A 17,181-nucleotide genomic window follows, 5' to 3' on the forward strand; every position below is an offset into this window, starting at 1 on the left:
CGTTGGACCCACTCTCGGTCTTGTCCACTCAATCCACTGGAGCCTGTCTTCGCATGCAGGGGAGGTCCCTAACTCACTGAGGGTTTGAGACCCATTGACTACCTTCACTTGGTTTAGCCTGCCAGTCAAAGCTGTTTCCACGATGTGGCTGCCGTTGCATGCTGACAGCTTCCAGGAGCCACATGGGAGAGCTGAGTGCAGGGTGAGGACCAAAGGTGGACAAACTGCCCCAGAAAGAGCATGGCATGCCCACGCCAGAGATACTGAAATATACTCGGAGTCGAGAGTGGATTTCATGCTCTTTATTCAGCTCATTGTGGTGAGGAGGAAAGGAAGTTCCCCCAGAATGTCTGCTTTATATACATTACTTACACAATGGGCCCCACGTGATTGGCTAATTCTGGGATACTCCTGTAGGCCAATCAGGTTGCGGATTCACTTCCACCTGGAGCTGGATTGGGTGGCTCCTGTGGACCAATCAGACTGCTGCATTCTGAATCCTATTGTTCTAGGACCAATCAGACTGCTGCATTCTGAATCCTATTGTTCTCGGACCAATCAGACTGCTGCCTTTTGGATCCTATTCAACTCAGTACATAACAGGTACCACCCCTTCCCTAACACCCCATACTCTCAAAGAAAAGAATGCACTTTAAATGTTTGGTGGGTACGCAGCCAAAGTCTACCTTTCTCTGAAGAGAGGAGATGGTTTTTTCCAGTTCGTTTACTAATGCCTCAAGGTCCTCCTCTGAAGGGGGGTTCTGAGAAGGTTCCTCCGGCCTGCAAGGAAAGGTAGAAAAAGAGGTGTGGCTTCATTTGAGGGGCGTGTCCAGGTGACTGCTCTCTCCTGCTATGAGCAAGGCAAAGGGATGCTGAGGTTGGGTAGGATGTGCAATCGGCCTTCTTCAAATTTTGAACCTCAACGGTCTTCTCTTCCCTTGCCTATCCCTCAACCTGCTGCCCATTGTCCCAGGAAGCACGATAAGGTATTGGTTGGGTCCAACATACAAGGTCCAAAATCCTTGAACACCTGCCTGCTTTGAAAATGCTTTCCAAACAATCAGGCACAGAGTTATCAGAGCAGGCACAAATTTGGCATTTTAGGCAGCAGCAAGAAAAAGGGATTTGGGGCATAATATTCAGATTTCAGATTGGGAAAAGTTATGGAAAACGGATTTTAAATTTGTGACATATTGTACGCTGAAAGAAAAGTTGTACTGCTGGTATTTAACTCCTAGTAAACTAGCAAAAAGGGGGGGACACGGGTGGCGCTGTGGTCTAAACCACTGAGCTTAGGACCTGCCGATCAGAAGGTCAGCGGTTCGAATCCCCGTGACAGGGGGAGCTCCTGTTCTTCGGTCCCCGCTCCTGCCAACCTAGCAGTTCGAAAGCACGTCAAAGTGCAAGTAGATAAATAGGTACCGCTCCGGCGGGAAGGTAAACGGCGTTTCTGTGCGCTGCTCTGGTTTCGCCAGAAGCGGCTTAGTCGTGCTGGCCACATGACCCGGAAGCTGTATGTCGGCTCCCTCGGCCAATAAAGCGAGATGAGCACCGCAACCCCAGAGTCGGCCAGGACTGGACCTAATGGTCAGGGGTCCCTTTACCTTTACCTGAAACTAGCAAAAATATATAAAACAAGTACAAACACCTGCTGGACATGTAAAGAAAAAAAGGTACCTTTTATCATATATGGTGGTCATGTATGGTAATAAAGGGTTTCTGGGAAATGATATATAATGAATTAGGGGGAAAAGAATTGGGGGGGGGGGTTGCTGAGATTCAGAGTAATCTCTCTACATGGATGTGTATTTGGTATGGCTATAAATCCATATTTCTAAAATCAAATAAAAATGATTTGTGAAGAAAAAGTGACCAGTCTGCAGCTTACCTTAGATCCCCAGGCTTGGCCTTGGAAGGGTTTTCTTCTGGGTAGCTGAAGCCAGAAGATCTTTTGCTTCGGAACTGCTGGGAGAGGGCCCTAAACTGGCCCCGGGTCCTGCAGTCTGGGGGGAAGAGGAAGGGGTGAGTTTGAGGCAGCAGGGGTTGAAAAGCTCAGAAACACTGGAAGAATGCTTATATAACTGATTCCAAAACAAGACCAAGAGCCTGAGCAGCTAAAAAATTATGACCCGTATCTCTGTTGAATGACGTTTATAAACTTTTTGCAAATAGAGTCATAACTCGGGTTGAAGTAGCTTCATGTTAAGTATTTTCAGGTTACGCTCCTCCGTGACCCGGAAGTAATGGAGCATGGGACTTGCGGGTTTCGCCGCTCACGCTTGCGCAGACGCTCAAAATAATGTCACGCGCATGCGCAGAAACAGCAAAATTATTACATTTGTATACAACCATCTATAGATCTCAAGGTGGTTCACAGCAAAAAATGCAAGATAACACAAAATACATAATAAAAACAAGAACATAACACACCAATAACCTCACTCACCCCAGCTCCTCCCACAAACACACTTAAAAGGATCTAGGATGCAGGCCAAAGGCCGGGTTGAAGAGGACTGCTTTCACCTGGAGCCTAAAGTTGTATAATGATTGTGCCTGAAGAGAGCATTCCACAAATGGGAGCCACTACAGAAAAGGCCCTGTTTTTGTGTTGCCACCCCCCTGACCCCTTGTGGAGGAGCCACACAAAGAAGGGCCTCAGATGATGACTGCAGGTTTTGGGTCGGTTCCTATGGGGAGACACACCTCTCTAATAATTTGCTTACAAACACCCAGGTACGGCAGATGTGTGTGTTTGTGTGTACAGAAATAAGTCTTTAGGCAGGTGGCACTTGCCACAACTAGGGACGCGAGGAGAAATCTGATTAACTTCACGTTTGAAAGCAAATCTCTCCAATTTCAACTTTTCAAAACAGTAGGCATTTTACCATTAGAAATTAAAAAAGACATAAGACCACTGTTCAAGACCACAGCAGCAAGAATTCTTGTGGCAAGGAAGTGGAAAAACAAAACAATACCGACAATCTCAGATTGGCAGATACTCATGCTAGAATATTTACAACTAGCAAAACTGACGGGAAGAGTTGGAGGAGTATTGAACCAGAAACTATTTGGAGAATGGAGAATATTTAAGGATTATATAAGATCATATTCTACCAACCACACCATATTAGCAGAACTTATAAACACAACAAATACCGTTTGTGGAGTAGATGGGAACAATATTAAAGAATATTTCCCTGTGAGGGAAAAACAACAACAGTATAAACAGTACAATGCGAATGATTGGAAGACTCGTTTTTTCAGAAGTCTTTTTTATTTAAGTGTTTATGTAAGTATTAATTAGGAAGAATTACTTTTTTTATGAACATAAATCTGCTTTTTCTTCTTTCTTTTTCCTGTATTTTCTTATTTTTTCTTAATTGTTTTTTCTTAAATTTTCTTTTTGTAGTATGAGATTGTCAATTCTTTGTATAGGTGTGTAATTTAAATTAATACAATTATTTAAAAAACAAAACAAAAACAAAACCCACAATTCCCCCTCCCGTCTTCATCACGTTACCTTCACAGCAGTCCTGCCAGAGGCGCAGATCCACTTCCGGGATCTCATCGCAGCTGACCATGCCCTGTGGGTAGGCTGCGACCCGGAAAACATCCTTCTGCAGCTGCCTGATGTGGTCGCTGTTGTCGCAGATGATGCGGGCGAGAGACACCTGCCTTATCTGCGTGAGCTGGGCAGGGCTGAGCACACCTGGGTTCTCGTACCAAAACCTGATGGGGGAAATTGCATGCAAGAGCATCAGCGATGGACCTGTAAACAGCAAGCAAGGGATGCGAGGACAAGGTGGGGAGCCTTTGGTCTTCAGGAAGAAGAAGAGTTTGGATTTGATATCCTGCTTTATCACTACCCTAAGGAGTCTCAAAACGGCTAACAATCTCCTTTCCCTTCCTCCCCCACAACAAACACTCTGTGAAGTGAGTGAGGCTTCAAAGAAGTGTGACTTCTTTGTGGAAGTCGTTAAAATTGCAGTTGTTGTATAAAGGATTGTTATTTTGACTGGAGTGTAATTGGAATTAATAAGATTTTGGAACTCAGAAATAAAATAAATCATCAAACCATCAATACTAGCACGCAGGGTGCCACCTAAATTGCATAATTTGGCATCTGAATGATTGGTATTAATGATTGTATTATGATTTGGCACCGGTGTTATGTGGTCCTGGCGGCCGCTCCCAGTCACCAGTCTGGCTGCCACATTCTGGATTAATTGCAGTTTCCGGGTCACCTTCAAAGGTAGCCCCATGTAAAGCGCACTGCAGTAGTCCAAGCGGGAGATAACCAGAGCATGCACCACTCTGGAGAGACATTCTGCGGGCAGGTAGGCTCCCAGCCTGTGTACCAGATGTAGCTGGTAGATAGCTGCCCTGGACACAGAATTAACCTGCACCTCCATGGACAGCTGTGAGTCCAGAATGATTCCTAGGCTGCGCACCTGGTCTTTGGAGTCAGAGTTGGAAGGGACCCGGAGGACCATCTCATCCAACCCCTGTTAACGCATGAATATGCAGCTGCCCCATATGGGGAATTGAACCTACAACCTTGGCATTATCAGCACCTTGCTAGAACCAACCGAGCTATCCAGTTGATTTGTGCTGGTGGACTGGTTGCCACTCCCATTTTGAGCCCTGGCGACTGAGGGCTGTGACTGGGTGCTGCTCTCTGCTGGCAGGAAACAGCTGTTGTAGGAGTAGATCACGTCTGCAACCTCACCCAACCCCCAAAAGGCAAGCCCCCAAGGACCCAATGGGGAGACGTCTAAACCCTGAGGGTTCTCCAAATCAAAAGAACAACGCCCTCAGATGGAATGGCAAATGGACTTGACTTGGCTCACCTGTCTCCATCTCGGAGTCTTCGAAACTGAGTCGCTAATAAGCACATGAGTGTTGGCCCCACTCTGGTGCCCGGGACAAGGTCCTCTACCATCAGGGCAGGAAACAAGTCAATGTTCTTTGTAATTCCGTATAAACTGCAGAGGGAGAGGGGAAAGAGATCAGATGGAGGAGCAAACATTTGCCTGGTGTGTGTGTGTGAGAGAGAGAATGTTGTGGCCCTGCAGATTTTGCTGAACCCCATCTCCCATCAGCTGGGATGCGGGTAGCGCTGTGGGTTAAACCACAGAGCCTAGGACTTGCTGATCAGCAGGTCGGTGGTTCTAATCCCCGCGACGGGGTGAGCTCCCATTGCTCGGTCCCTGCTCCTGCCAACCTAGCAGTTCGAAAGCACGTCAAAGTGCAAGTAGATAGATAGGTACCGCTCTGGCGGGAAGGTAAACGGCGTTTCCGTGTGCTGCTCTGGTTCGCCAGAAGCGGCTTAGTCATGCTGGCCACATGACCCGGAAGCTGTACACCGGCTCCCTCGGCCAATAAAGCGAGATGAGCACCACAACCCCAGAGTCATCCACGACTGGACCTAATGGTCAGGGGTCCCTTTACCCTTTACCTAACTCCCATCAGCCCCTAACTACCACAGCCCATGTCTGGAATGATGGGAGCTGTAGTTCAATAGCATTTGGAGGGTCACAGTCCCTTCCCCATACTGACCTAGGAGGGTATCTGCGGTATGGCTTAAAAAGACCTGAGGGGAGATCGTAATTCTGTGAAGGGCCAGGAGAATCTGAAGGGTCTAGTGGAGAATCTGAAGTACCCCCACCAAACGGCAGTTCTCAGGGTTCTTTGGGGGAAGACATGACAGGTCAGGGCCAACAGAGGCATTACAGACATGGCAGATCTGTGTTCAGATCTTTCGGCCTTATTGTTGTGGTTGCTGCTGCTGCTGCTTTGAAGCCAGTGTGTGGGGACCCATGTTTGATCAGAGGGGCAATGCCAGGGGAGGAGGTATTCAGCCCTTCCCCATGTTCTTTCTCTAATGCAAATTGGGAACAACTGTGGCTCAGTGATAGGGCATCTGTTTCGCATGCATAGGGTCCCAGAAGAACAGTCTGAAACTCTGGAGTGTCCATACAGGTACTTGCTCACTATGTGGAAATGGTGTGTTGGGGGGATTAAATAGACCCCTCCACCGCCATAGATGCTCTGATAAAAATAGTCTCCCTCCTAGAAAAAAAAAGGTTATAAAAAGTTAGGATATCTAATCACCAGTCTCTCCTGTCACATCTGATTTGACTCTAAAAAAGGTAAAGGACCCCTGACAGTTAAGTCATGGCCGTGAACGACTCTGGGCTTGCGACGCTCATCTCGTTTTACTGGCCGAGGGAGCCGACGTTTGTCCGCAGACAGTTTTTCCGGGTCATGTGGCCAGCATGACTAAGCCACTTCTGGTGAAACCAGAGCAGAGCACGGAAACACCATTTACCTTCCCACCGGAGTGGTATCTATTTATCTACTTGCACTTTGACATGCTTTCAAACTGCTAGGTTGGCAGGAACTGGGACCGACCAATGGGAACTCACCCCATCGCGGGGATTTGAACCGCCGACCTTCTGATCGGCAAGCCCTAGGCTCTGTAGTTTAGGCCATAGCGCCACCCGCGTCCCTTGATTTGACTCTTAAAGCAGCATAAAACCAGGATAGGTTTGCAGTGCAGATATACCTTGGGCAATCTTCAAGATACTTGCAGCAACTGAGTCAACGCTTGCTATGGACTGCAGCCTGACATGGAACGGAGGCATGTAAACACTACAATCCCTTTGTGTGTTGAGTTATTCACTTCTGTTGCTAAAGGCAATATAATTTGTGAGCCTCAAGAGGCTAGAGGACTTTGACTCCTATCAGCCTCTCCTAATGGGGCCTACGATCAGGGAAGATGTGAGTTGTTGCCCAGCAAGATTTGGAGCCACAGGTTCTCTGCGCCTGACCTAGAGCAACGGAAGTAAATGGTCTCATGTGCTGGGGTCAGGGGGAGAAACAGGAGGGCTGGTGTTTGGTTGTTGCACAAAGGAGACACCTAAAGGAGGGTTGGTTACAATTGTCGCTGACCTCTCTGGTGCCCTTTGGCCGGGCCGCCTACCTCCTGAGCTTCTCCCTGATTTCGAGGTTCCTAATCTCGTTCTTGAGGTCGTCAAACTCCTGCGCGGACGTGAGGTTGCAGAAGACCCGGAAATCGTTGTAAGGGGGGATGCCGTGGTCGCGCCCCCTCTGGATGTTGATGGCTGCCAGGTCCAGAGAGACGGAATGGGCCATGGAGAAGAGCTTCTCGGTCAGCTCCATGTTCAAGAGTTCGGAAGGCACTCGCATTTTCCCGGGGACCCCGAAGAGTCCGCGGAGAAGCGGGTCGATGCCGCCTTCCTGGGTGATCCTGAAAGGCGAGAAGAAGGCCTTGTGAAGAGGGACGTGGCCCTGCCGGATGGGCTGGAAAGTTTCGTTGAGACGGTAGAGGAGAGGGTTGATGAGGGTGTGGCCGAAGCGGAAGGCGGCCGTGGCGAAGGCATTCAGGATGCCGGCGTTGGTGTTGGGCTCGTAGCCTTTGTACTCCCCCAAGACCTTCATCCCGGCTTCCCCGAAGATCTTGGGCAACCAGTGCGAGTACGTGATGTGCTGCATCTCGGCCCCCACGATCTTCCGAGCCTCGTGGTAGATGGTATCCCCGTCCCAGTGAGGGTTCAGGGCCAGGAGCTTGGTGGCCACGCGGTTATGCTCCCGGAACCACAGGGTGTGCATGGAAGTCAAGGCCAGCTGCTCGTTGGCTCGGTGGTCGCCAGCCAAGAAACACGGGACGGGACTCTCGCTCTCGTCCCGCATGCATTCGGTGGGAGGCCCCACGGCGAAGGGGAGGAGGTGCTTCCCAGAGCTGGGGACCACCTGCCCTTGCTTCAGGAGCCCCCTCTGGTTGCTGAGGTCCCTCAGCTCCAGAGACTCGTGCTCCGTGCTTCCGTAGACGTTGGATGCGTCAATGAACGAGGTGAGGTGGTTGATTTGCTCCCGGGCGTACACAGAGTTCATCAGCAGAGAGGTCATCCCGCTACCACACACGGGGCTGGAGCGGACGAAGAACATGCAGTGCCCATTCCTGACCCGCGGGTCGTTCTCTGGGATCATGACGGAGAAGCAGGGAGGGTCGTTGGTGCACACCTGGCTGCACGACGCTCCATCGGAGAAGCGCGCCATGCTGATGGCCGCCACAGTCTGGTCCATGTCGTGGTCCAGGAACTGTCCCCATTGCATCAGCATGTGAGTGAACTGGTCGTCGGGCGTGATGGTCTCCGTGCCAATCATGGCGGTCGAGACCAAGCGAGGGAGTGGCAGGGGGAGCTCCCGGGAGTCGTCGGCCAGAGAGAAGCCTCTGGGCAGGTTGAACCCGTTCTGGTAGGCCGGCTTGAGCAGCCGCTCAAAGGCAGTGAGGGAGGCTCCCCACATGGGGTGCTGGAGGTTGTTGCATGAGCCGTCATGGGTCCGGTACTTCCTGTGGAAGCAGATGTCGGAGCAGTTGGGGGTGCGGCGGTGGGCAGAGCAGCCGGACAGGTTAGCGATCATGTTCAGGTAGTGCGGGGACACCAGGTCGTTGTAGCGGTACCCTGAAAGACCACTCCCAGAGCGTCACCCAATGGATTAGAATCAGAACAAACATACGCTACAAAACGAATTCCTTTTTCTAATATTGCAAATCTGACAACCAGATTGTGAGGCTAATAATTCCAGGATATTTGGAACCTTCCCTAAACCCTCGCAGGTTTATATTTATTTTTAAAGTTTCTAGCAAATGCCTAGTCCTTCAGAGGGAAACTCTAATTACATATGAGCTACCGTACTGGGCCGAATATAAGCTGCACCCGCAAATAAGCCACACCTTCCAAATTTTGCAGCTTGGGGGAGGCTTGGGAGCCGTGGATGGGACAGACACCCTTGCCCTGCGCTCCCGGGCTGCTCTTGGGGGGGGGAGCCATACCGCTTTGCTGGGGGCCTCCCCTGTCCCCCCCCCCTTTGTCCCAACAGCTTGGGGGAAGCTTTGGAGCGGTGGGGCCACACTTTTCACGATCGGAATTTGGGGGGAAAGTGTGGCTTATATTCAGGCCAATACGGTATGCCTTCTTAAGGCAAAGGAATGACCACACAGAGGTCCTTATAGCCTTCCCTTCAACCCAAAGGTTTCTAGGCCAAGGAAGATTTTGTTCAAATGCAAGACATTCTCAGCATTTTATTAGAATGCAGTTTACGTCCAAATAGAAACCAGAAAAGCAATTCCAGGATGGAATCTCAGCAGCAGACACACCAGTTCCTTAACTTAGTCTCCTGTACACCTGGAGGGTGGGAAAAACACCTGTTGACTTGACACTGAAAAGCTGTTAACATGGGGGGCAAGCAGTCCTCTCGTGGGAGTGATTTCCATATCTAGGGCGCCACAACAGAGACATAACACATAACATGCTCTCATGGTTTGTTGCTGTTGCTCAGTGGTGGCTTTATTACCTGTTCCGTTCATGTCCACCACCAAGCCTTGCTGAACATGTTCCTGGATGAGCTGCAAGGTCCTTTCGAAGATCTCGCCGGCCCGAGCTGTCTCGATGGTGTACGGATCCCGCGGGTAACGGAAAAGAGCCAGCAATTCATTAGGAGTTTTGGGTCGCCTGTCCGGAGAGGACAGAAAGCCATTTTTAAGCGGCATCGCATTTTCTAAAAGCCTCTGCATTATCGGCTGAGATACTAATAGCAATCCGAGTTCTCAAACGTGCTGGTCCTTATTGCAGCCAAAATGGCTCTGTTCCTCCCGTCCACAAGAGGGCGATATCAGCAGTCTTGGGGGAACCCCAGGCTATGCAGGGGGATAAACAACCTTTCTACTCCAAAGAAAGTCCCATTCAGTTCAATGGGGCTGCCTTCCAATTGAGTCGGTATAGGATTATAGCCTTGGAGGTGGGGGGGACGACGACCCCCAAAGCTACCCAGGGATGACTGAACATGCTCAGTGGTCACACAATGCTGGCTGACTATTGGGGCAGGAGATAGAAAGCTAGGGGAGGAGAGCGGAATGGAGTAGCCTGAAAAAAACAATTTGTCGCAGCTCCCACTTGTTAATTTTACTTCCAGTTAGGGAAGCGAGAAAACGGCAGTTTCCGCTTCCACTTGCATCCGTCACAATCAGCGCCGATTCTGTTCTGCTGCAGTTTGGTTTCTTAAAAATACTGCATGATTTGTCTTGCTGTCTGCTATTCAGTGTGGGTTACACAACTGTTTATGCTCATTTCCATGCCGAGGAAACATGAAAACTACCGTACTTTTCTGTGTATTAGATGAGGTTTCCCCTCCCCAAAAAAGGATGCTAAAAATGGGGGGGAAAGCACTTAATACATGGTCAGTGCACATTGGTGACATGGGATTGTTTGGTTCTGCGAACTGGAGATTGCCAGCGGTGTTCTTGGTGTCTGCGAAAAGGGCTGGCGTTTATTTGCTGTCGCTGCGGCAACAGTGCGGGTGATTTGAGGCTTCTGACGGCGGTTGCAGCAGCACGCAGGTCAGATGGGTGGGTGATTTTCAGCAATATCGCCCCTAAAAAAGCTCGACAACTCTGGTCCACCCCATAGCTGTCAACTTTTCCCTTTTCTTGCAAGGAATCCTATTCGGAATAAGGGAATTTCCCTTAAGAAAAAGGGAAACATTGACAGCTATGCTCCACCCCCCCCCAAAAAAAATCTCAACAACTCTGGGCAATCTCCCCCCATTTTCTTAAGTTTGAGCCCCCCCAAATAGGCAGCGTCTTATACATGGGGGCGTGTTATAGTCGGAAAAATACGGTATGTGTCTTTTGCAGACTTAAGAAAACAATGATGTGAAAGATTGAATTTTCTTGGCTTATTTCCATTCCTGACCACAGACAGACAGGCGGAACGCAGCCATTCCTGCTCCCTTTTCCATTTGCGTGGGAATTCCTACTTCCCGTGAAGTCCCTGGCTGAGTGACAATTGGGGACTCTGCTACATTTGTGAAGATAAAGCGCTTTATATGCTTTATAACACTGAGACACCAGCCGGCGCTGTGAAGTCCCTGTTTTCCACTAATGGGATTTCTCTGTATGAAATTTGCAACGCGTTTAACTGAATCACTTCTTTGATGTGATTCTAGACCCAGCCCGGGTGGGAAATGACTGCAAAACTGCCCCCCCCCCCACAAAATGGCTTCTGCATCTGTGCGGCCTTCCCACCTGCCCCCGAAAATGTGAGTTTATTCTCCAAACGGTCTTACTTGCTAAACAGCTCAGTGCGTGTAGAATTGATGGCGTGGTCCACACTGCTGATGGCTTCCTGGATCGAGGTAGCTACAAAGGTGTCGCCGCTTCTGCCAACGTTCGTAGCTTTTTTAAAACCACAAAGGTGGCGGTGGGGGGGGGGAGAGATTCAAAATTTAAACCACTTCCATTTTAGAATCATCTGCCTTGAAAACAGCAACCTTACCGCCCAATAAACCAGCTCCTAGCACATATTTTGAGTATGCTCGGAACGTGAAAATGTCAGGACAATAAGAATAGTTTTGCTTTTTCTTGCACCCATAAAGGCCTTTCCCTTGCTTTTTAGCATAACCTTCTGCGCTGCACACATTGATGGCAGAAATCTGCCTTTCATGTAGGTTTCTCCAGGTCGGGCTGGAAAAGACTCCCCCCTGAAACCCCAGTGAGCTGCTGCCTGTCCGTGTAGACAATATAGAGCTATAGAGTCATGGTGTGACTCATTATAAGAAAGTTTCCTATGCATCCTGCTGCGTTGTGTCACCCAGAGAAGGGGCTACAGGCAGGGATCTGCAAAGAATCCTTTTCATTTTATGGGGGGGAAATATTTTGCAAATGTATGCAGATTTAATCAACCAGCTAATCATCAAGAAAATGTACCTGTTTAATCAGCTAGGGTTTATGTAACTGGGTGACAGCTCTGCTTAGAAAATGTAGATCTAGAGGATTTTAATCTCACTTGTAAGGTAACAAAAACTATGGACAACTCAGATGGATAAAAAAATGGATAACAGATTGATATGCAAATGTAAATGTTGATATTAGGACCCATGGAAGGGATGAGGAAAAATCTCAAGTTTCGGAGCATGGATTTGCAAACTGAATTTGTTGTACATTTATTTCTTTTTAAAATAAAATAAAAATTATTTTTTAAAAAGAAAAGAAAACATAGATCTAGGATTGTATGTTGGTAGAGATTGTATGCGGGTACAGGGGTGCAGAAAAGCCAGCCATGCACACTGGCTCCAACTAGACCAGCCTCTGCCAATCTGGTGCCCTCCAGCTACAACTCCCATCAGCGCCAGCCAGTGGGAGTTGTAGTTTGAAACAGCTGGAGGGCACCAACTTGGGGAAGGTGGCATGACCAGGCTAACACTGCAGATGCAAAGGAAGATTGCTCTCACCTGTGATTGTCAGTTGCATGGTGCTGGAAGTAAACCCAAAAGTGTTTCTGGCTACACACTCGTACCTCCCTTGGTCAGCCATCCCCAGGTCTCGGATGGAGAGGGTCCCTTCTCTGTTGATGTGGAACTTGCCGCTCTCCGTGATCTGAATTCCTTCCTGATATGCAACGGAAAGAGGTTTTGGAGCTTGGATAGACTAGGTTCAGCTTTGGCCCAGGCTATGCACACAGGATGGGACATGGGTGGCACTGTGCGTTAAACCACAGAGCCTAGGACTTGCCGATCAGAAGGTCGGTGGTTCTAATCCCCGCGACGGGGTGAGCTCCCGTTGCTTGGTCCCTGCTCCTGCCAACCTAGCAGTTTGAAAGCACGTCAAAGTGCAAGTAGATAAATAGGTACCACTCCGGCGGGAAGGTAAATGGCGTTTCTGTGCACTGCTCTGGTTCGCCAGAAGCGGCTTAGTCATGCTGGCCACATGATCCGGAAGCTGTACGCCGGCTCCCTCAGCCAATAAAGCGAGATGAGCGCCGCAACCCCAGAGTCGGCCACGACTGGACCTAATGGTCAGGGGTCCCTTTACCTTTATGCACACAGGAGAATGGGGTGGGACGGACTGTACCAGCTCAAAATGCATAGGGGGTTGGGGTGGATCACATGTGTGAATGTTCCTCTGGGCTGAGACAAACAAACCACGATGCAAAAAGAAAATCAACAGGTGGGCTATTTTTCTATTTCAAAGGTTGATTTCTTTTTTTAAAGACTTTTACTAATGTGGAAGTGCATTCAAAACTAGAACTTATCCCTTCCAGTCTTTTATGTGTCGACTGAGTCAGAAAGCCAAAACAGAGTGATGATGATGATGATGATGATTCTTGCCTGGGTTGATATTAGTGTGCAGACACTTGCTTTCCTCCAATGGATATGTACATGTGCAAAACTTGCGCGCGACGAATTTGTTTTGGAACAAATTGTAAAGGTAAAGGTAAAGGACCCCTGACAATTAAGTCCAGTCGCAGACGACTCTGGGGTTGTGGCTCTCATCTTCTTTACTGGCCAAGGGAGCCGGCGTTTGTCCGAAGACAGTTTTTCCGGGTCATGTGGCCAGCATGACTAAGCCGCTTCTGGCGAACCAGAGCAGCGCACGGAAACGCCGTTTACCTTCCCACCGGAGCCATACCTATTTATCTACTTGCACATTTTGGCATGCTTTCAAACTGCCACCGACCTTCTGATCGGCAAGCCCAAGAGGCTCAGTGGTTTAGACCACAGCACCACCCACATCCTGGAACAAATTGTACCTCCCCAGAAAAAAATGAGACGAAATTGGACACATTGATCTCCAAAGTGGGCATGGGGTGCTTGTTCGGCATGGCAAGTCTCCTGAAAAAACCCAGTTCAGGCTGGCTTTGATCCAGGAAGAAAGGGTTGTGTGAACTGATACACTTCGACAGCCACCAGAATACAGTGGTACCTTGGGTTACAGACGCTTCAGGTTACAGACTCCGCTAACCCAGAAATAGTACCTCGGGTGAAGAACTTTGCTTCAGAATAAGAACAAAAATCGCATGGCGGCAACAGGAGGCCCCATTAGCTAAAGTGGTACCTCAGGTTAAGAACAGTTTCAGGTTAAGAACGGACCTCCAGAACAAATTAAGTTCTTAACCCGAGGTACCACTGTACACGCAAGCGCAAACTAGGGCTTGCACGCTACTGCGTCTCACCCAGCTGTCCACCAGATGTCAGCAAAGGCATTGCAAAAATTTGATTGGCAGCAAAAGACAAGTCATCTCAGGCTACGGTCGCATGGCACATTGGGCTGTGTTCCTTCGCATGCACTCTTTAAAGTTCTCTTTGAGATTTGGGACAGAGGGCTGGGCTTCAGATTAGGGATGTCTGCACTGCCTGAACTCTTTCTGGAGACCCAAAATAACCATTGCTTCCCCCGCCTGGATACTGGAGGTGGTATGGAAAAGGCTTTGCACATTCAGTCCACCATTCTCTCTGTCCACAGGCTTTTGGTAGCCCAGCTGGGAGCTGTATTTTACCCCTTACAGGCCTAAAATTCTCAGCACCCTCAACAAACTACAGTTCCAGGGATCCTCTGGGTGTGTGTGTTTGAAATGTGTTTAAAATATATTGTGCGTTTGTAGCAACAGCAGTGGGTTCCCCATCCTGGATTCAAGGCAGGCAGGCCTCAAGGCAACAGGTGTTCAAAGGGCATCGATCAACACTCAGGTAGCATAGGTATCATATGTGGTGGACATGTAGGAAGATCAAAGTGTCCTGGGGCTTAATTTACGAGGAGTTGAAAAAAATGTTTGGAATAACCTTTTTAAAAAGACCAGAGGCATTTCTGTTAAGCATTGTTGGCAGGGACATCCCGAAGGCCTTTAGGGAGGTATTCTTATATGCAACGGCTGCAGCTCGGACTTTGGTGGCCAAGGGGTGGAATGAACAAGAAGCCCCGACAATAACAGACTGGCATTACAAGCTACAAGAATTTGCTGAAACGGCGCAGTTGACAAATAGCCTGAGAGGCAACTCAAAACAAAAATTTATGGAAAAGTGGGATAGATATAAAACATACGTTCAAAAATACAGTAGAGGTTCGCGATCTATGCTAGCATTTGATTGGCGTTGGAGTGAGACTGAGTTGAGAAATACGACTAAGAGCACATATTGATATAGGAATGTATTGGATAAAATGTAAAGAAATATACAATAATAAGAGTACATTCATTTGTAAAAAAGGAATATACAACGGGGTAGACAGGAAGTCTAGTGTGTTGGTATGTATATGATTTGGGGGGATTTTTTTTGTTCTTTCTTTTTGTTTGTTTCATTTTCTTTCTAGGTATAAAAAAATTTTGTATACATGTTGGAAATTATATTATAGTAAGCCCTGTAATGTAATATGACAACGTTTACCGATGTAATATAAGAATGTTAACAAATAAATAAAATGCAAATTAAAAAAGAAGAAGGAGGAAAAAAGATCAGCACTCAGGTACCTTGGCCCATGTGATGGTGGGCTGTGGGTCCCCTTGGGCAGCGCAGGTGATCTCGATGTCTTGTCCAGTCTCTGCCACCATATCTTGCGGGGGATGAAGGAAGACCGGAATCACTGTTTAGGGAGAAGAGGAAAAAGTTGGGCAGACACCCCAAACTTCTCGGTCAGGAATGTTATACTACTACTAATAAAATTTTATTTATATTCCTCCCTCCCCAGCCGAAGCCGGGCTCAGAGCGGCTCACAACAGTAAACCAATACAGCATTCTAAAATCAATTCATTCTAAAATCATTTCAAATCAAATTAATGGCAACCATTGGGCTAGAGTTCTGTGAGGATTACCAAAGGAGGAATTGTAAGAATTACAAGGTCTCAAATATAAAATAAATGTTCATAAATGTACAAGGCACACATACACACATAAGTATATAACCCACGTGTCTGAAATAGTACAGGACTCTCCCAAATTGACCTCAAATGTTTCTCTGCAAGGAGGAAGTGAATGGGAAAGCCTCTCCATTGTCTTTTGCTTACCTGTCTTAAGGGCGTATTTGTGTATGAATAGGGTGAGCCTGTGACCTGGATTCAGGAATTAAAGTATTTACCATCACAAAAGAATGGCTGGGCTGCCCAGGTAAAGCAATCAGTGACCAGTATCAGGTATCCTGGCAGACAGGATTTCTGCTGTAAACCGCCTCCTTCTGTGATGTTTGTATGATGTTTCAGAGGGGTGGCCTTGGGCTACAGGGTGGGCAATTTCAAAAGTCTATAATAAGGACTTGCACACAATTGTTCGGAGTTCTCTCTTCCCTCCAGTGTGCGGTGAGTGGGGACCCTGTTGCAACAGTTTAATAAAGATCAGGCTTACTAACCGCTTTGCTTCTCAATATACTCTGGTTGGCCTCTGTTATTTTCTCCTACGGCTAGGGGAACCCACTTTAAGGACTCTATACGGATAATAATAATAATAATAATAATAATAATAATAATAATAATTTATTATTTATACCCCGCCCATCTGGCTGGGTTTTCCCAGCCACTCTGGGCGGCTTCCAACTGAATATTAAAAACAATACAGCATCAGACATTAAAAACTTCTCTAAACAGGGAAGGTTTGGTTTGGTTTGGTTTACGGACTCTTGGATACCCCATAAGGGAAAAGGACCAGTTTTTTCTTATAACAGGAACAACTGGGGAAGAAGCTCAAAGGGCCACAGGAGGCAAAAGCGATTTGAGGAGCAGAAGATGTACGACCAAACATACCTCGCGGAGTCACCCAGAGCTGCACAGGGGAGCTTCGGACCCCAATGGCGCTGATGGCGTGGCATTCGTACTGGCCTTGGTCGTGAAGGGCCACTCGGACCACCCTCAGGGTGCCTGTGGAGAGGATGCTGTGTCTCCGGTCGCTCGGCAACGGACCACCTAACAACAACGACATGCTGTAAGGCGGTGGCCATGTTTGGACTGAGTTCTTGTGGGCAAGGCTGGCTCCAGTTGGGCGCTCTTGATGAGATGTGGTGGCAGCCCTGGGAAGATGGGCCAAGCCACATTTTTTTTATTTCCCACAATGCATCTAGGTGAGGAGCTGGCAGCTGCCAAAGGCTTGGTGCTGGTTCTGAGGAACACTGGGACTGTTTTAAGGCAGTGGTTCCCTGGGAACAGTAGTTCGTTACAGGGGTTGGGAATTGTAGCTCTGCAAGTGGGCCATTACAGTTTGCAGGATTGCTTGGGGGACGACACATGCTTTAAATGTGCATTGGTTGTGCTTTGAATGGATGGTGTGGATCTGGTTATTTATGACCCCATAAGATGCTAATAGGGACGCGGGTGGCGCTGTGGGTTAAACCACAAAGCC

At 48.2% G+C, this 17,181-nt stretch overlaps 1 protein-coding gene across 1 annotated transcript in view; it reads right to left on the reverse strand.

The window, feature by feature from the left end:
- LOC114599758 (peroxidasin homolog) overlaps positions 1-17,181 on the reverse strand; it is a 66,190-nt gene that overhangs the window by 6,738 nt on the left and 42,271 nt on the right. The window contains exons 12-21 of the mRNA XM_028735450.2: positions 16,590-16,748; positions 15,327-15,439; positions 12,316-12,472; positions 11,152-11,260; positions 9,382-9,539; positions 6,986-8,489; positions 4,851-4,985; positions 3,521-3,729; positions 1,889-2,003; positions 687-780 (exon numbers count right to left, since the gene is read on the reverse strand). Of these exons, the coding sequence (XP_028591283.2) occupies positions 687-780; positions 1,889-2,003; positions 3,521-3,729; positions 4,851-4,985; positions 6,986-8,489; positions 9,382-9,539; positions 11,152-11,260; positions 12,316-12,472; positions 15,327-15,439; positions 16,590-16,748 (2,753 nt within the window). The remainder of the gene's footprint in view (positions 1-686; positions 781-1,888; positions 2,004-3,520; positions 3,730-4,850; positions 4,986-6,985; positions 8,490-9,381; positions 9,540-11,151; positions 11,261-12,315; positions 12,473-15,326; positions 15,440-16,589; positions 16,749-17,181) is intronic.

Source organism: Podarcis muralis, chromosome 5, assembly GCF_964188315.1.
Source record: "Podarcis muralis chromosome 5, rPodMur119.hap1.1, whole genome shotgun sequence".
In the NCBI taxonomy this organism is placed as follows: Eukaryota; Metazoa; Chordata; class Lepidosauria; order Squamata; family Lacertidae; genus Podarcis; species Podarcis muralis.